The sequence below is a fragment of the Episyrphus balteatus genome, chromosome 3 (genome assembly GCF_945859705.1).
Source record: "Episyrphus balteatus chromosome 3, idEpiBalt1.1, whole genome shotgun sequence".
In the NCBI taxonomy this organism is placed as follows: Eukaryota; Metazoa; Arthropoda; class Insecta; order Diptera; family Syrphidae; genus Episyrphus; species Episyrphus balteatus.
Genome location: NC_079136.1, coordinates 52,811,695 through 52,832,767, shown reverse-complemented (window position 1 = coordinate 52,832,767; position 21,073 = coordinate 52,811,695). Strand labels below are relative to the sequence as shown.

The following is a 21,073-nucleotide window of genomic DNA, read 5'->3' as shown; positions in this document are numbered from 1 at the left end:
ATACCACAAAAACAAACTCGAATTTTTTTCCGTTTTTTTTTTGTTTTTGTAAACGAACTTGAAAAAAATCTTTCAAACCTATCCAACTCATTCATTTTGAATTTGCACTTATTTTTCTAAAGTTCGATACAACCGCTTTGAATGAAAAAGGATCTTTTGTCTTTAACCAACAAATTAAGGATTGTTTGGAATAAACTTTACACAAAAAAAAAACAGGTTAAGTTTATTTTAGTTTTTTTTTTTATTCTTTACATTAATTTGGAAAATCAAGCAAAAAACTTCTTTTAATGTCTTTAGGGATAGTCAGGCGCTAAGTTGGAAAAATATCGATAATACCAGTAATGTTGAGTGTTCCTTTTACATCTTAATATGCTCACAAAAACCCTACAAAGTCTCGATTCAATCCATTGAATTTTTGCAAAAAAAAAAATTTTAAGGATAATCATTTTGACTTTTAATGATCATAATTTTAGAGAAAATGCAATTTTGTTTTTTGGTTTTTTTTTTGTATATTTATATTGAAGAAAATGGTTAAATTTATGTGAAAAAAAGAAAAAATATTTAAAAAAAAATCAAATTATTTTTAATTTTGAATTCGTTCAATGATTTCAAAAAAATTTTGAACAAAAACTACCGCCTGGCAAAGCGTACCTCGTTTCTTTGAGTATTTTTTTTTTTTGGAAATTTTTTAAAAACAAAATTCCAGTGCGACTATTTTTGTTGAAATAAACAAAAAATTTGGAGTTTTTTTTTGTTTGTATCCCTTAATTTTTTTCAATAGTGTAACAAATAGGTAGCTATTTAATAAAATAATAGTACAGTTTTGATATTTTTTTCTGTTAATAATTCTCCCAATCTCCCATAAAGAAAGAAAAAAAGGTTTTTTTTTCAAGAATCATTATTAACGGTAGGTACGTCCTATGGAACCGTTTTCCGAATTTATGACTAGCTATCTTCCATAATACTAGTTTTATTTCAACAAATATTTTATGCAAAATCAGTTTTACTTGCCTTCAATATAAATAAAAATAAAAATTTTCAATAATAATTACATTTTTGGTTTTTTTTTTTTACTTTATTATTTTTAATTTTTTTTTGAAAAATCAAACTTTCGAAAACAGCACATTGAATTTTTTTTTGAAATTCTGGTTACTTACCTACTTTATTTAAACATTTTTTCCGATTTTTTTTTTCTAAAAATGCATCAGAAACTAAACTGCATACTTTTATTTGGAGCTCAAAATCATTTAAAATGTTCTTTTTTTATTCATTGGAAGAACGAATTTTACTTTTTTTTTATCATAAACCTACATTTACCTAATTTGTACCTATATATAAAAAGTTTTTAGTTCTAAGAGCAAGTTTATTTTTCAAATTTTGAAATGCAATGCGGGTACTCTTACAATTCACATTTACTTTTTCCATAAAATTTCATATTGAGAATTTGTTCATAAATGTCACAAATTTTTTGTGGGTTGTGGGTTTCCAAGACAATTTTGTTAACAACAACAATTTCAATGGGGCAGATACAGACTTTTTTCTAATGATCATACCTTCTCTTTTTATACCATGGTTTGTACCAATTAAGCATAAAGTGAGACAAGATTCAGGGGCAAATTATATGAACGTTGAATAGAGTTATGCTACTTATAATAAATTGTCGAGAACTGTTTAAAACTTACAATCTTTTATGTAAAAGTTGAGAAAGTATTATTTACGATACGACTTAAAAATCAATTTTTTTAAAAATCTTTTTAATATTTGAAAATTAATACAATTTAAGGCAATAGCTTCTAAATAATTTTTCATTTTTTATTTTTTCAGAAAGGATTCTTACTTCAACTCAAAATACCAAGGTAAGCATACAAAATATTCTATTTATTACAAACTTTTTTATGTTTCCTGTTTAAATGTCCTACTACAACTAAATGTTATTTTTCCATGATTGTTTGAACTAATAAGTTGCACCAATAATACCGCATCCCACTTGTTTACTTAACTATATTGCAAAAATATGACCAACACTTTATTTTGTTTAAAAAATAAAAATACTTCAAAATTTTAAATACAAACAAGTACCTTTTAACATTGAAATAGAAACAAAAAAAAAAAAAGCCAATCAAATATTGATCCCATAAGTGCAATGCCAACAATAAATCTCGCAATGTTTCAATGATAACGCCTCTATAACAATAATTTCTAACACAATAGCCCTTCAAACACAAAACGAGTATGTATATATATTTTATTTAAATTGTCATAACGGGAGAATAGAAGGCGTGATGGCTATCATTCTAATATTATATCGGTGTGTGGTGATATTCTGATGATGTGTTTACGAGTGTTGTGCCATAAAACACAATTTTATTAACATCTCCATAAACCACTCAGTAATGTGCAAAATTCTATAAAGCACTTTAAACACACCCTGCCGCATGCTATTGTAATTATATCATCTATGTTGGCTTTATGCATTTTATCGACCGATTTCTATCATCAACTCTCTTGACTGTAGGAAACAAAATGCATATATAAATACCCGCATTTCGCTTATATCCTCTGAGAGGGTTGTTTTGATGTATTTAAAACCCTCGACTCTTTGACCGGATCCGCACCACCCACAACAATGCACAATTGCACTGCTGCATCATCAACAGCAGAACTACAAACACAACTTGCAATTTGTATATATAATTATTGTTGTTGAATATGCCATTCTGACAGGGGGCGCTCGGCTCTGTTCTGTCATCTCCCCGGGTTAAGGGAAGGGGGTATTTATAGCATTGAAGACTGACCGAAATTCAGCCGCTCAATTTGTTGGTTTATTCGGTTGCAACCGATATGATGCTATGCCGATGTTGTGTTGTATTTATGTTTATACACACACACACAGTTTCAGCCTGTGTATGGCAAACCGTTAAAACCGCCATTTCCTCCTCGGAATGAGCCACAACAATTTCTGAGGTTTCAACATTTTAAAATTAAATTTTTTTTCCCGCGTCATTCTCTTTCTCTCTCTCCCTCTCTCACACTGATGCTATCATCATTCCAAAAAAAAGGATTCTTTGCAAACGAAGCCATCATAAAACCGTAATTCGCAATAAAACACTATTTTTTGGGACAAAGAAGCCCATTCAGCGCCAACGATCTACAACGAACTCCACCGCCGCGTTCATTTACGTTCAATAGAATGTCCCACGGAAGAGGAAGTCGTCCGTTCTCATCATATCGCTTAAGGGTGCTGCTGCATGCACACAATGGTCCTCTATCCGGGTCGCAGATAGAGAGCCAAGCACTCAAAGTTGGATGTATGCATCAAACTTTCATGTGAGTAAAGAAACAATTACCGTTAATTGTGTGGGTAAACTTTGTCCGTTTGTGACGAACGAAACGTACGATGATGATGATGACGACGACACGCAACGCAAACGATAGAAGTTTAACAAAAAAAAACCTTAAATCCCACTCATCCGGCGTTATGTCTAGGGTCATGGGACCGACCGGGAGTGAAGTACGACGAAGCGGTTTGGGGTTCGGATGGACGACAAAATGCGGTTCAAAAGTACCTTGGAGAATATCCTGTTGGGAAAAAGCTTTTTCCACCGACCGAATGACGGACGCGCGCTGCGCCCCGCCACCGCATCACTGAGCGACGACGAAACAGAATATAGGATATAGAAGTGAGGTTATTCTCTTTTATTTATTTTTTTTTTTTTTGTAATGAAAACAATGCGGCGACATGTTCGTTAAAATTTTATGAAAATTTATTATGACAAGCTACCGGAAGGACCTTTATGTGGCATCCCCTAGTTGGAACTTAAGCTGCATTTTATTTTTTTGTTTTTATTTTGTTTTATCTAACGAAACAGTTGACATTTTTTTTCCTGTTGTTGTTTTTATTTGAATGAACTTATAATTATTAAAAAACAGGATTAGGGGAAAATTTTCTGTAAAAGGGGAAATTGAACTTGTCACTGTTGGGGTAGAGAGTGAAGGAACTTTGGAAAAATCGACTTAAGGGGTCAACCTATATAGAATCCGTCGAGTGCGTTACGTCGAGGTTTTCAACTGAGAACTGGGAACGAAGAACCCCAGCAGATTTCTCCAATTTATAGATGACAGTTCATGCGGTGTAAGTATAGATGTCTTATGGATAATTTGAAGTGGCAAGTATATAAGTCACTATAACGTAACGCTGCAATATTTTACGAAAACACACTTGGTAAGGCTCAGAAGGCTGCAGTTGGTCTGCTGTTAACTAGAACCGCTATCAGTAACTTATGGACGCCACTAGGTGAACGGATCATCAAGGCAAAATTTCGAACTTGTGTACGTCACGTCACCATTATACAGTGTAACACCCAACAGAGCCCGCTAATGAGGAAAATGAAGTTTCGGCTAAATATTTGTGGATTACTGCTACGCAAACCATCCTATGTTTGAACATAAGCCGTTTTACAAATAAACTGGGTATCAGCGGACAGACAATCATTTTCCATTGACCATTTCGCAAACAGCCAAGGGTTTAGAAGTAGTTTCCTAGATTTTCTAAACATACATTGTGTATGCATTGGGGCTTGCCCAAAACAATTTCTAATGGTAGTTACCTTTTTTGGTAGAGTAGGTACATACAGCTGCCGTACGGATATCCAATTGAACCACCCAAATACCTTAATTAAACTCTGAAAGATTAAATAATCACGCCATTCTCTTCATTCTTCAAAAACTGGGTAACCACTTTTATTATGAATAAAAGAATCAGTAGCTCAAAACTCGAATTCATCGACAAAAAAAAAAAAAAAAAAAAAACAAAATAATAACACCAATGTAACTTCTGATATATTTAATCATTATGTAGTTAAATATACCAGAAATTAGTTAACTATAACAGAAATATAGTTAAATATACCAGAAGTAAAGTTATCCCTGTGTTATTTTCTTTTTTCTTCTAAAGCAACAAAAGATGCTAGAATACTTTAGTTTTGACTCTGTTGTTGCGGATGGCTTTTCAGTTAAATAATTTTAATCAGCAACAGTGAACTTGGTCAGTCATCTGATATACAATTAAGTTTGAAGAAATAAGTACATACACTATTGTATTTGATGAATAAAAATAAAGTGGCCATCAATTCACCATAACAATAGATTTATATACATTTCAAAGCAAAGAAACCGTTTATTGTTGATATTTGTGGATGTGTGCAATTGTCCGTATTTTGTTTGTCAATTAATATGATTGCTATATGGTCAATAGAATATTGCTATTGTTTGAATGCACTTGACTTCAGTAATACCATACCTATATTATTTGATTTCAACAATATAATTGATTTATTGAAGAGGAAGTTCTCTAATCGTGTTATATTATAGTACATGGTTCGATAGAATTGTGTAAACTCGCTAATTCGATTGAATATGCTAATAGTTCCAAGTAAACAACAACCCTCAAGCTTAAGGATGTACATACATTTGCAAATAAATTTAATACTAATTAAATTAAACTCAAGACATTAAATATAAATAAAAGGGCATAACTTAGATGGTTAAATGATATTTTACCCCAAGTTTCATAAAACATATAAAAAAAAACCTAACCTCATTTCAACAAGTTCTTCTCCATTGAATTTTAATGAAATCCAATCAAATGCGCATAGAAATGAAAACCCTCCTCGCTTTCGCATTTTAAATAAATAAATGTTTTACACTTTTATGGCATCCAGTTTCCACACAGGACGAAGAGTATGTTTGTGTATATGTAACCTACTCAACATAAAATGCAAATAAAATGTAATCAGTAGATTTTTAATCTAAATCTCTCTCCTTCTTCTTCTGCATTGAATAAAAGTAGGGTTTTTTTTTACATATATGCATACCCTCTCTCATTTTATATATACCCAAAACCTACATTGAATTGCAAAAATAAAAAAAAAACTCTTAATCCCATTTAATTAGCAAATCCAATTTTCTATGCACACATTTTTATTCACTCTCTCTTTTTTTTCTGTCCAAATAAAAAAAAAAAATAATTTCTAAAGACTTTTTTATCGAGACTTTCCCCTTCCATTTACCAACCTTTGTCGTTTAGGATTTCTAGTTTTATTTTTTCAAAATTTTATATTCATGCTGGAATTTTTTTTTCCTATTCACAGTTTAATCCTTTTTTGATTACAAATGAAGTTATGCTCGTTATCCTTTTCAATAATTATCACACACCTGTTGAGTTATTTTTTTGTGTATATATATGTTTAAGCTTATTCACACACAAATACACAAATATAATAGAAATAGAAAAACGAACCATTCAATTAGATACTAAATAGAATTTTTTATAAATTAAGAACAAAAGGGAATCCTTTAAGGATCAAATTAGATGAACACTAAAAAAAAAAAGAATTAAAAAAAAAAAAACAACATATAGGTGCTGCAGCACGTGCTTCCTGCCATCATAGCCAACCCGTTTGTCGTTTCTTAATTAAGTTAGCTCATAATAAAATTATGCACTTGGCAGGATTCTCCAAGTCGTCCTTGGCTTCCGCCATCGCATATATATACTGCCACAAAGAAAATTAACAAAAACTCACCATTAACTCGCAAAAATAAATTAGCTTCCTAATTCCCAATAGTCAGAGCTCCTCCGCCGCCAACGACGAACGAAATTCCCCAACGAATGTCCTTCCTTTACCGCCCGCCATCGCCAACGTTGTATTCGTCGTCGATGACTATACTAAGGAAGGTCGCTGTACCCAAAAAAAAAAACCTCCCCTATATTTAACCGTTCGAAAAACTTTTGCAATTAAATTTCATTACAAAAAAAAAAAAGAAAGAGTAAAGGAATGCAAGGACGAACGAAAGAATATAAAAATAAAAATCCTTAGAAAAAAAAGAATGAAAATCTCTGCTGAAGTTGATTTGTGTATCCTTTTGGATGTGAAAAGAATTAGGAGGAGTGTGAGGGGGTCTGGTCTGTTCTGTTTGTCGTACATATATGAAGCCAGGACAAAGGTCATAAACTTACGGTCCAAAAGCTTATGATTTTTTAACCACTACCAACCGACCTCGATGTGATGAGAATGGTGGATGGTTAAAAGGAGGATAACAAGTCCGGTGGGAAGGAACAAAAAAAAATGTCCAGACAAAGTAAAGAAAGTCTCAGACTGTCAGTTTGTTGGTTAAAGTAGCTCAGGGAAGTTTAATAACCTAACCTCTCTTTCCGTCTCCGCTATATAGCCATCGCATATGACAGCCCCCAATAAAGCTCCAACTTAAATGGCGGTAGAACGAACGATAAAATGAGGTTGCTGGCTTTCTCTGCCCTCTATTATCGTCACCGAACGCCATTCCTTCCTTCTACCATTCATCAGTTTTTTTTTTTTTTTTCTCTAACATTGGGTTAAGTTTGAAAAGGGTATAATTCAGAGGGGTATAACGAGGGGGTATGAGGGTAATAATCTCAAATCGAATTGCCATTTATATTGACATGGCAGTTCATTTGGAATTGTCTAGAATCGAGGTCGATTTTGTGCCAAGTTAACTGATCAACCATCGAAACCCCTTCCGAACGAAAAATAGTATAGTAGCCAAGGACTCAACCATCCAGCAAACCGCAATTTCTATTCAGTCGTTGTTAAGTTCTAGTTTTCTGAATGCCTTATATTTTCTTTCTACTTATGTGTGTGTTTGTGTGAGTGATTCTGATTATATATTACACATATTTGCTATTCCACAGAATTTCCACACTCGCATATCGAATCGAGGTGTGTGCCATACAAAGTTCAATAAATGTGGCCTAGTTAGAAGGTATTTGTACCTTCAACTCTTGAAATTGTTGACGTACAATTCGTGAGAGGTTGTTTTTTTTTTTTTTTTGACATATTAGCTGTGTTTTGTATTTATTATAGGGTTGGAGGATGGGAGGGGTGTGAAGAAAATAAGGTCTCATGACCTTTTCACTTGATTAATGGAGAAATGAGGCAAACAAAACGACACCAAATCGAATGGAAAAACAAGAATAAGTTTTATGTTGTTTTGTGCTTTTTTTTTCTTTCATATTTTTACATATATTTATTTGCCATTTGACTTAAATGAATCGAATATGGGGCTGAATAGGAATGAAAGTAAAGTGTGATAAATCAAGTTGGGAATGACATGTAGAATTTGAAATTTTAATTTGATTGGAATTATTGAAAGAGATTACTTTGCAGAAGTTTTTGGGAGTTGGAAGCGAGTTTGAATAAGTTTTTTGGTTACTTCTTGTCGAAGCATTTTTGTATATGTTAATTTGACTACTCCTTTTGCAGAAAGTTGTCCCTGGGTACAACTTGATTAACTTGACCATACCTAAAAAACCTTTGAAGAGAAAAATCAATCATCGAAAGAAACTTCACTCTCCAGACAGATCTTAGGAAAAAGCTGCAATTTAAAGGAATTTGAAATTTAAGCAAAATTAGTGTGCGATCAATTCGCAATTTAAGACGCAGTTTTAGAAAACAAAAAAATTCGAGCCCTTTTGAGCTGTATCTAATTGTTTTTTAATTTAATTTTTTTTAACAAAAAAAAAAAAAATTAAATTGTTGCCATATTGTAGAAATTATAAAAAATTCATTCATATCATTCATTCATAGGCACACCTCTTTTTTGTGACGTGATAGGCACACGGGTGCGAATTTGGTTTATACTTTTTCATGCCGCTAGAACTTTTTTCGGTCACAATATTTTATAGAGAATCAAGTATGAAACTGATGTAGAATATTCCGAGGAATTCGAATATTGTATTCACAATTCCGAAAAAAAATATTTTCACTCTTATAAAGAGACTTTTTTGTGACCACTTTTTTGAAAAATCGTAATTTTTTACCGACTTCCAAAAAGGAGGAGGTATTCAATTCGCCTGTATTTTTTTTTTTTTTTTTATGTTTGTTACCTCATAACTTTGGACTGAGTGAACCAATTTTGATAATTCTCAGTTCAGTTTCGTTCAGTTATAGCCATAGGAACTATTAGAAAAACCATTAAACCCAGTTTTGATCCATGGAAGTCGGTTTTGTTTTTTGATAAAAAAGATTATTTATTTTTGTCCTGCCAAATTCTCACCCGTGTGCCGACAGAGGGATATGTATAAAAAAAATTCAATGCTCTGTTTTCGAAAGTTGGATTTTTCAAAAGAAAAGTCTCAAGAAAACAGCCTACAGTAGCCGTGTTCCTTGGGACATTAGTAATTTTTAAAACTTCTGAATGTATTCAAGGACCTATTTCCTACAGAAGAGAAAAGGAGTTCAATGCATATCAAAGGTACTAAACAGAAGTGCTAGAACCGAAAAGAAAAACAAATAACACAGGTCAACACGAAATTTGTGCTTGGGTTGTGACTATGAAATTATGATAGATACATTGATATTAATCTGGAAAATATTTTTTTTTGTTTTTTTTTTTTTAATTTCAATTTCCAGCTTTCAAGTAAATCTGTCTTTTACAAAAATTGTCGTGCGTAATTTTGGTAAAAACTCGAGAACGTCTTAACCGATTTGGCTGATTTTTGTTTTGTTTTCTTCATTTTAATGCTGTTTTCATATTCATATTCAGAAAAATTAAAAAAAAGGAAATTTAAAGAAGAAAAAAGAAAAATTAAATAGAAATTTTCGTTTTGTTCGAATTTTTGTCAAATGGGACCTTGAGGCATTATTTGCTACCTTCTATTTTCAATATTTATGGTAAAAGTAATTCACTCTGTGGTATTTTTATTATACAAAAATAACTGCTTAACAAATAACTGTATCCAAACCGTAGCCAAACTAGTTCATATTGAAATTCTTTATTTATTGAAAAGTTAAATTAATTTGTTTGCATAGTTTTTTTTTTAATATTTTGTTGGGTGTCTAAAAAAAGAAGTAATGGATTAAACAAAATGGGCTGATAGGCTAACTTAAGATCTCTCAGATTTTGGTAACTTGTTCATCCCAAACACTTACAGTTCTTGTGAAATTTCGAAAAATCCCTATTTTGCAACAGTATTTTGCTTCCTCTGCCCATAATTGTTTTTTACAATTCTTTCACTAAAACATTGCTTAACAATAAGAAAAAATTAATTAGTAAAAATTAATTAATAAAAATACATTTTATTTCATACGCCATTTTTCTGCAAATTAATTACACTGGTCAACAAAATTTAATTTTTTTTTTTGGTGTCGAGACTAAGATGAAGTCAGAAATATCCTATCAGCTCTCGTTTTTGAAATATAACCGTTAGAAAGTTCAAAAAAAATTGATTTTGGACTTATTTTGAAGTTAACAAGATTTTTCCCAGATAAACCAAATACCAAAATATACTTTTCTGAAGGTTTTCGGTGTGTTGAACTCGAATCTGAAGTCAAAAAAATCCTATCAGCTCCTATTTTGGAAATATTACCGTTAGAAACTGAAAAAAAAAAAACGTTTTCTTACCACTTTTGATGTCATGCCTCAATTTGAAGATTTTTTTTTAAATATAAATCATAACGGTTTATATATAAACTATTTTTCTTCTTTCAAAAACTTTTTAAATCTTTGCAATATCTTTTTTACTGCCCGAGATATTTTGAAATGAAGTAAGTGTGTTTTTATCAAAAAGGAGATGAAAACGTGATATCTGTTTGATGCATTACAAAAAGCAAAAAACTGACGATATCTCGAACAATAAAAAAGATTTCGAAAAGATTTAAAAAGATCTTGAAAGAAGGAAAATAGTTCTTATAGAAACCGTTATAATTTATACTAAAAAAAAAAATTTCTTCACATAAAGCATAACCTCAAAAGTAGTTTTTTTACATCTTCTAACGGTCATATTTCAAAAACGGGAGCTGATAGGATATTTCTGACTTCAGATTCGAATTCAGCACCCCGAAAACCTATAGAAAAGTATATCATAGTCTCGGCACCAAAAACCTTGTAGACCTGTGTTAACAGTTCCGGGTTTCATAAAAAACTCAATTTCTTACTTTTATTTCAGAGCAACAAGACGAAAAAAATTTGTATTGTGTGACTCTGGTTTATTATTTTTAAAACTTGTCCCGGTATTGCAGTTTTCAAAAAAGTATAAAAGTTTCCAATGTTGAAGTTAGATAAAAAAATATTACAGTTTGAACTCAACAAAACAGGGTTTTTTCGGAGCAAAAAAACCTTGTATTCATCATAACTTTTTTCTTATAATTTAAGTCGAAAAAAGTGCTTTGACAAAAATGTAGTGCTTTAAATTATCTACATTTTATACCTTAACAGTTTTTTTGTACAATGCACGGTTCTTGCACTATAGCTCGTAAAACTCGAGTTAGGCTCTTAGGGTATGAAAATTGTATTTTTGCTCCCAACACTACAAAAGCAAATCTTAGGAGGGAAAAGGGTGATTATCTATTGTTTTGGTTTACCATGAACCCAAAAAGTGCAAATTAAACCCAAGCACAAAAAATATTTTTATTTTCGTCGACCTGTGTAATTATCTTTCTAGGTGTCTTGTCCGCCATTTTTTTTTTTCGGATTAAGAATTCATTTACACCCCCTTTCACAGAACTAAGTTCTGAAGAAGACCATCATCTAAGTTCTTTTATGTGATTGAAAAGTGCAATTTTAAGAAACCAGGCATTAATTTTTCAAAAACGGGTAGTTTTTGCTCTGCGGAGCAAGAACTCCAAAAGCAAATCGTTTGACCGACATTAAGTTGCATAATGCTGGTGTTGGATTCTTCAAATCAATGTCCTTTTCCAATTTTTAACCTTTTGAAATTCAAACAAACTATAAATATTAAAAAAAAAAAAAAACTATAAATGTTTTAAAACGCAACAAAGGAATGCATGAATAAAAAATCAAAGAAAACACTTCTACGCAATTTATACAAATAAAAACGGAATTTTCTCAGATTGCGGACCAATGAATATCTATTTCAAGAAAAAATATATTGATTTTTATGAGAAAAATAATCTTTTTGCCACCTTTTTCTTATATTAAAACAGAAAGTTCTTATATAACAGTTTGCAAGGAGGATTTTATTTCTTTTTAATCTTGCTCTTTTTCACTTCAATTCCTCTTTTTTTTTATTAAGGAATTCGCAGATCAACAAAAATATTTAAAATGAAAGTTGAAGTAAAATTCTAGAATACTTTATAAATAATAAATAATAAATTTCTAAGGAACAGTCAAAGTAATGAGAATATTTTTCACGGCTGAAAAAATCTTTGCATTATGAAAAAATCATGAATTAAAATCAAGAGAAAAGTTTTTCAACACAAAGGATTTGAAAAAAAAAAACCAAAAATTCAAATATTTTTCGATCAAATCTGAATTACTCCTCTTCTTAGTCTATAAGAAATGAATTGGTAGTCCTATTATCTATTCCACCACTTTATCGAACAGTTTTGTGGTTATCGGCAAACCCGTCATTCAAATCGAATTGATAGTAATAAGAACCCACACCGGGCGCCATTTTCTATCACCCTTGTCCCTTATAGGAACTAGGTATATCAAATAAGTTACAAAATGTTCGTATTCTAGATTCATTTTTAATTACAATCTCTCCCGCCCATCTGTTCTTATTACCATCGGCCATCTCTAAAACTTCTTACTGTCATTATAATAGATATTCAAATATAGATAGAGTGGAAAAAGAAAGTTCGAATTTTTTTAATTCGAAAATTATAACTTTCAAACTTAAAATTTCAAACGGCAAAAACTTTTATTTTTGCAAAAAAGAGACATAATTTTTTTTTTTAGCTTCATTTTATATTTTTTTTTTTTTTGTCTGACATAATATTTCTCATTCTAATGCTGGAAATGATGATAAAGTAGACAAAGAAACGAAATATTCAAATGAAGGCACTTTATAATAATTTTCATTCAGCAGAAATAACAAGACGATGTAATAATATCGGTTTCATTAACATAACGGTGAATTTTTAATTAAGATAAAAATTTTGATGAAAAAGTTTTATTAAAAAAATAAAAAAAATTTAAAAAAATAAAAGAAAAAAGAAAAATGTGTGTAATGTTCTTGTACTTACGTGCAATTCAGATACTAGATCGTGTTTTTCAATTTCAGCAGCATTTTCTTTGAGAGTTTTTACAGCAACTGTTGTGACACCATCGTAACCTTGAAATAAAATTTTTTGTTCAAGATATAAGAAAAAAAAAAACAGTTAAAAAGTTCTTTAATTAGAATTTTACATGCAAACTGAATACAAATTTTTTTTGGACTTTTGGGTTGGAACATGGCACGCATACGAGAATGTGTGTGTTTTTTGTTGAATATTTTGTTATAAGAAATGAAAAAGGAATAATAAAAAAAAAAAAAAACTCTTTGAAAACTTATTTGCATTTTGCACATGGAGTTTTGGAAGATATGAATGAATCATTAGCATCACTTTTCAAGGGATGGCTAAGATAAGAAAATGCTCATTATAAAGTTTGGAATGTCTTTTCAAAGATATTTCATAATTATTCAGAAAAAAAATATTAAAATATTATCAAAGACTGTTTGATCTACCATAATTAGGAATAAATTAACATAAAGCTAGTTAAGGGATTTATAATGATATTTTATAGGCAGAGGCAGTCATAATTTTGACTGATATTTAAGTGTTTATAGAATTTTGTAATTGCATTGAACAATGGTGTTATTTAGCGGAAAAAATACCACTTAAAAACAAGCGGAATTCACATTAAATTAAGCGGATTTCTACATTCATTTTTGCCAAGATGACCTTCATTTTAAATTAAGCGGACAAATCTTTTTAATTTCTTGAATGCGCAAATTAAAAGGAAATCCATTTAATTTAAGCTGAAAAATCATCTTATTTGTATGTGGAAACATTTAACATAAAACAAAAAAACTGGCAATCACTGGGAATTTAACATACAACTGTTGGGTAACGAGGCGACTGCTTTACCATCAGCCTTTCTTACTGTTGGAAATAAGCTTAAATCCGGCTATAATTTTGAAGTTTTTATTTTTTGTCGGTTTTTTTTTTAAGATGATAATTCACATTAAAATGAAATGAAGTTCACCTTAAAATTAACAGAGTTTAAGTAAATTCAACTTCTTTTAAGCGGAAATCGTATTTTTTAAGAGGATTTGATTCAAGGTGGGAATCTTAAATTAAGCGGAAATCCATTTAATTTAAGATGAAAATGTTCTCATTATAATAAATATAAGTTTACAATTAATTAAGTGGATTTCCGCTAAATTTAAGACGAAAGTTATCCTGGCAAAAATTCATGCTAAATTTTAGGTGGTCTACTCTACGCCTACAATCGATCACAAATGAATTTTCTGCGGAAATTTAATAGGTAAGAATGTAATTCCAATGTCCTTGATATTATTTTCTTCACAATAAACCCCTCTTTCTTCAGGAGTGTCTTTGACCTTCCTCACATTATCGACAGAAAAAAAAAAAAATAACAACAAAAACGTGGAGAACAATAAAATTCTTTTTCTCAATTTCAATATAAGAAAAATCCAACAAATTGACCATGCTCTTACTTTAACTGCATCATGCTGAGCTGCACTTGTGTTTTGTTGTGTGAAATTCACATCGTTTAAATTCTTTGAACTTAATAAAGCGCACATTGCTCACATATGTTTGGTCAAATTCCGAAGAAACGCTTCCTTTCTCGGAAAAAATAAAAAAAATAGAAAAAAAAAATAAGAAAGCAAGGATATACCAGACCTTCGCTATGATTCCTTGCTTGGTATAAAATATATTTCCACTTTTATCTCAGCTTTGCACTTGATTGCATTGTCCACAACCATTCGTCGTCGCATTCAAGCATTTTATAATCCTTTTGCACACACAACAAAAGCTTCAACCTTTACCATCTGCTGAGAAAGTTTAAAAAATGACACACTCACACATACAAAAGATCTCTTGAATTTCAGTTACCATTAACTACAAAACTATATACACACAGTGGGACCATATCGACAAGGATGTGCCATGCCAATGTCAGTTTACCACTGTATATGCCATCGATATAAGGATGCCGCATTATATATCTGTATATGTACACAACAATTGTCATCCTTCGTCCTTGGAAATATGTACGAGTACACTTTGGTCTCTTTCAATGAATTTCGACAACAGTTTCGGCGATTTTCTGAAGTACACTCTGTATCGATTCTCTATCCTACACCCAGTTTTGTCTCTCTGTTTTCTGTTCTGACCTAAACTATCTTCGATAGTTGTTGCCGTCATCTTCATTGTCGTTGACGTTTTTCACATTTTCAAGTTCCCAAATTCTAAAGTTCGAATGCCGCCGCCAACACTGCAAAATCCATGAACTGTACCCACGCTTAATTTTATCTCCTCTTGCTTTGCCTTTAAATTCTGTGAGTCTCTTTTAAGTAAAGAGCCATGGAGCGAGAATAGGTATTCACTACCAATAACCATGTTACATTTACTATTAGTGCATGCCCTTGGACAGACATCGATTTAAAATACGGGTACTTTCTGCCACAAGGACATTATCTGCACTCAATTTCCTGTTTACAAGGACACACACACACAATATTGTGTTGATTTTATAGAAATGTAATGGTGGAATAGTGAAGACAAAAAATAAACAACAAAAGTACCTACACAGAGGATTCAAGGCTGTAGTGCTTAAGGAAATGCTGTTGCCAATTCTTTAATACTATTGAATTCCATAAAAAAAAATATAAATAAAAAGGAAAAATGAAAATATTGGTAGAGAAACTGAAAAAATCTTTAAAGAAGTAGGAACATATTCAAAGATTTAAAAGAAATGTTGGGTTTAAAAGACATCTTAAAAATACAAATTCTTGTTGAAGAACATGAAATTGAAGAAGCTGCTTTAAAAGGCGAGTTTCAAAACATTTCAAAAAGACAAGTACTGATTAGTGAGTAGTAGGTACATATATACATTAGGGTGGGTCAAAAAAAAAATTGAAATTCTTTTTTTTTTGATTTGGTACTCCGAAAAATCGATTGCTAGACACCTCTAGAATATACACACCAAATATGAGCTCTTAATATTAATGGGAAGGTCCTCCGCTTCGAAATTTTCCATTTTTACATCAAGCTTCTACTAAAAAAAAATCATTTTTTTTTAAATCGATTTTTTAGCAAATTTCTTTACAAATTTTTGTAGGAAATTGAGCGCTCTACAAAAAGGCCTTGTACACTTTTTTCGTTTATCTAAACGTTTAACAGATATTTGGGGTCCAAAAATCGAAAAAATCTTTAAAAATTCGTTTTTTGTTCTTAATTTTGTACACCGAAAAAAAACCAATATCGATTTAACATTTTTTAAATATCAGCCAAAAATGCTCTATAAAATGTGTTTTATGATATTTAAAATGTTAAAGCAACATTTTCATTATCACGATGATATTTAAATGTCACATTTTGGAAATTTTTTTTGATATTTTATTATCATTTTTCATATCAATTTCTCATTCCAAATTATTGAAAAATATTAAATAAAAAATTCTTAATGTTTACATACTAATTTAAAGGCGCTTTGTGTTTTTTCGAAGTAAAATGTATGATTTAGTGAGAAAATTTGATCGGCACTAAGATTTTACTTCACATAGTTTGGGAGAAAATAACAAAACAATTATATCACCTATGTATAATAAAAAAAATAATATCACCATTATTTTGTAAATAATATTTTCTTTCAGTAATGTTTTGAAAAAAGAAAGAAAATTCTTAAAATAATAAAAATGAAAAGGAAGAAATAGGTTTCATTATAATAAACTAAAACGTAAAATCTAGTCAACATTGATATTTTAATTGTCAAAGTGAAATTTTCACTTATCCACTTAAACTTAAAAAAATGTCAAAATGATATTTTAATTGTCAAAGTGAAATTTTCACCATCCCACCTGAAATTAAAAAATGTCAAAATGATATGATAAAATATCAAAATTGATATTTTAATTGTTGGACGACTTTTGTCACTGAAAAATGTTAATTTGATAGCTGTTATTATCAAATTTTTTTTTCGGTGTAACAAATTGAAAAATTATAATAATCAAGCGCCCAAAACATATTCTTGTAGGAAATAGATTGTTCCACAAAAAATGTCTTATTAACTTTTTTCATTAATCTAACCATTCTAAAGATATTCGAGCTCAAAATTAAAAAAATTTATAAAAACATTTTTTACTTCTAAACGGTTAAAGCAATCAATTTGATTCGAAGGAATTTTGTATAGAACGTTTAAGCCTCTACAAGAATATATCTTGCGAATTTGAAAATAGTGAATTTCCAGTGAATTAGAAAATTTTGAAAAGTAAAAATTTTTTTTATAATTTTTTTTAACTTTGACCTCGAATAGCTTTAGAATAATGGTTAGATTTATGAAAAAAGTTAGCAAGACCTTTTTTTTTGGAACAATCATTTTCCTACAAGAATATGTCTTGCGCGTTTGTTTATCATAATTTTTCAAGTTGTTACAAAATTAAGAACAAAAAACGAATTTTTTAAGATTTTCTCGATTTTTGGACCTCAAATATATATTGACAAAAAAAGTGTACAAGGCCTTTTTGTAGAGCGTTCAATTTCCTACAAGAATTTGTAAAAAAAATTGCTAAAAAATCGATTTAAAAAAAAATGATTTTTTTTTAGTAGAAGCTTGATGTAAAAATGGAAAATTGCTAAGCGGAGCACCTTCCTATTAATATTAAGAGCTCATATTTGGTGTGTATATTCTAGAGGTGTCTAGCAATCGATTTTTCGGAGTACCAAATCAAAAAAAAAAAGAATTTTGATTTTTTTGACCCACCCTAATATACCTACATAAATCCAAAAAAAGTTCAGGAGGTAGATACCTTAAATAATGATTTAAAAAAAAAACTTACTTCAAAAGATAAGCTTTGAACTTTACATTTTTTTTGATTTAGTTCCTTTAGAACGGCATATCAATTTTATTATTAAAAATTAATTGGAATTTTTTATATTAGTATGTACAAAAAAATTATTAAAAAAAAAATGTTTCTTAAAATTTTGAGTTTTTTACACAAGAATATAAATAGTATGAAATACGTTTTTAGATCAAAACTTTTTGAAAAGATATTTTTTTAGTTTTAAAAGTAAATTTAAAGTAAAATCAAATCCATCCTTTTATCAATTTACACAGAAAACTATGACATCTAAGCTACTTTTACCATAAGAGCAAGTACCACAGTGCGGCGATTGTATGGAGATGGTGGACAAAAATCAATTTAAAAAAAAGGAATTGATTTTGCAAAAAAAAATTGTTGTAGATGTAATAAAGAGAAATTCTGAAAAATTTGACGAAATTTTCACGCCCCTTACCACTCCCACTTTTGTATATGATTATTTATATCTAAAAAACGGCGTGCACCATTTGATTCAAATTTAGGAAATTTGATTATCTATATGAGTGTACAAATAAAAAAATAGTTTCGACCCTTTCCGCCCCTTGCCACGCCTACTTTTGTATATGATTGTTTATACCTTAAAAACGGTTTGCACCATTTGCACCAAATTTAGGAAAATTGATTGCCTAGATGAGTTAAAAAAATATAAAATAGTTTTGACCCTCTCCGCCCTCTGCCACGCCCACCTTAGTGGCTAAAGGCTAAACGCTTGCAAATTTTCCTTTTTTTCGTCTTTGAAAATGTAGTGTTTATGTCTTCCACGACTAGTTCCCCTTCATCAAGAGGGGATACATTTTGCAGATAAGTTAAAATGCTATCAGGAATTGTAAGTCTATTTTTAAGATTAGCTTCATGATGCTTCTCGACGAAAGCATGAACATTGTTCCCATCGTCGAGGTTTGAGTCAAAAAAATTAATTTGTATTTTAGATCATTTTTAAATTGAACGGAATATTTGTTTATCTTCAATTCATACAGCATAATTATTCTTTTGACCTTGTCCTAGAAATGTTGAAAATTTTTCAGGTTAGCAAAAATTAGCATGAAAACTTTACATTTCTGCAAAGTAAAATATTAATACAGTGTAACGACACTAAAAATTTTACTATACTTTGCTAAAATTAATTTATAAACATAACCAAAATGGAAAAAAGCGTTAAAAAGCTGTTTTTTATGCATTGCTTCCCCCTCGGATCAAGATTTATGTCGAAATTTATCAATTTTTTTCTTAAAACACTTTATGTGGCAGTTGCTAGTACTTAACTTATTCAAAATAAACTCAATATCTTCATCTTCTCCTCTGTTTTTGCCAAAACAAATCCACCTTTCAAAAAGTCGTTCATTTTTTCTGGTCCTACTTTGGCCTACTAAAAGTCAAATATTTTGAAGGTTAGCAAAAGTTAGCAATGAAACTAAACGTGTTCTCAAAGAACAATAACAACACAAGATAATGCCATAAATCAATGTGCTACAATTTGCTACTACAACTTTGTAGGCTTAATTTAGATGAAATTTTATGCCTTAAAAAGGAACTTTTTTTGATAATTCACTAAAATTCAAATTTATTTAAAAAATTAAATATAACTACTAATGCAAGTTCTCAATGTATCCATGATTATTATTCACAAATAAAAAAAAATAAAACTTTGATACTTTTTTTACACGACCCAATTGAAAATGCACAAAAATAAAATCTCGAGCTATCACAATGACTAAAATTTTTTTCAGTGCTTTTGAAAGTCCCGCTTATCCCCCAAAATGAGCAAAACAAAATTAAAAACAGCCAAAAACAGTAATTTAACATATGCTTGACCAGCTCCATAGCTTAGAAGATCAATATTGCATTTTTGTTTTTTTTTTTTGGCTAACGCAGTGATGGAATTTGTTGGAATTACCATGGTTTTTTGAGAAAGGTTTAAATAGTACTATTCGTGTACTGTAAAAGAAATCACCTCACACACTTTTTTAAATTTGTGGTTAATTTTTAAAAAAAAGTTTGGATAGATTATACTTACCGTGCTCATTAGGCAAAGCAAAAAATCAATTATTTTTACACTTGGAAAAATATGTGTAGGTATGTATATTATGGTTTTTAAGGTGAAAGAAATCAAATCAATTTACCTAAGCTTCTTAAAGAATGTAATATGGACTATATTCAATCAAGTAAGAATTCTGAGTGAAATAAATAACATTTGATGCGCAGTGCTCACACCAGTGGATTTACTTTTTCCAAATTTTAAATTAAAAGGGTCACTGTGGTGTATGCGTGCTATTTTTTTTTTTTTTTAATAATGAATGGCCTTTGTAACCAATTAAACTTGGGATGACGAAAATAATTGCTGAATTAGCCTGGGCTAACCTTGGGCAAGAGAACCACTGTGAGAAATCAACGCTTTTTACAAGATAAATTATTTTTTGTGGTTTTTTAGATGAACAAAATTTACTTCTTCATAATTTTAAAAACTAAGGATGTGCTAACGAAAAAAAAGAGGAGTTATCCAGGGCTTATTTTAGGCCTGATTTGATTATCAGGCAGGTTTGCAAAAAAATTGCATTTGGGGGTGCCAATTTCAGCCTAATAGAATTCATATTTATCGTTAATAAAAGTTCATAAAATGAATCCTAAAAAGGTAGTCAAATTAAATTATAAAAGTCGTGTTGGCTAGTAATTGAGTTCCTTTTCTCTTCTAAAAATAAAAAAAAAAGCCCAAGAGATTATATAAATTAATTGTTCTTTAAATACAAAACAACATGAAACGTTAGCTATTGAACTACTTCCTCCTTGATTTTAGCAAAAAAAAAAAAAAAACAATTCCGCTTCTGCTTCCAAAATCTGCTTTTCAGTCAAATTTACTCTTTTTCTATAAAACATAAACTTTTACAAAACAGAAACAATATTGTCCAGGCCTTCATCCCAGCATCCATAATCGACAACCCTTAACAACAATATTTCTACAATATTGTATACTTTACTCGTAATCCCCAAAGAACTTGTGAGTATATGGGTCTTTGTGTTTTGCCTCCGCCAGGGTCTAGTTTTTGTTTGCAAAAAATGCAAATCAATGTCGTTTAGCTATAGAAAATGGTTTAGTTCCATATAACCATCATACCGCACCGGAACTGGAAAAAGACTAAATCTAAAAAAAAGGCTTCATCCAACATAACAGAGAGCCAAACGAAAAACGGA

At 30.2% G+C, this 21,073-nt stretch overlaps 1 protein-coding gene across 1 annotated transcript in view; it reads right to left on the bottom strand.

Annotated features, from left to right (window-relative positions):
- Positions 1-21,073, bottom strand: part of LOC129916975 (tyrosine kinase receptor Cad96Ca) — a 167,247-nt gene that overhangs the window by 50,548 nt on the left and 95,626 nt on the right. The window contains exon 5 of the mRNA XM_055997261.1: positions 13,023-13,111. Within this exon, the coding sequence (XP_055853236.1) occupies positions 13,023-13,111 (89 nt within the window). The remainder of the gene's footprint in view (positions 1-13,022; positions 13,112-21,073) is intronic.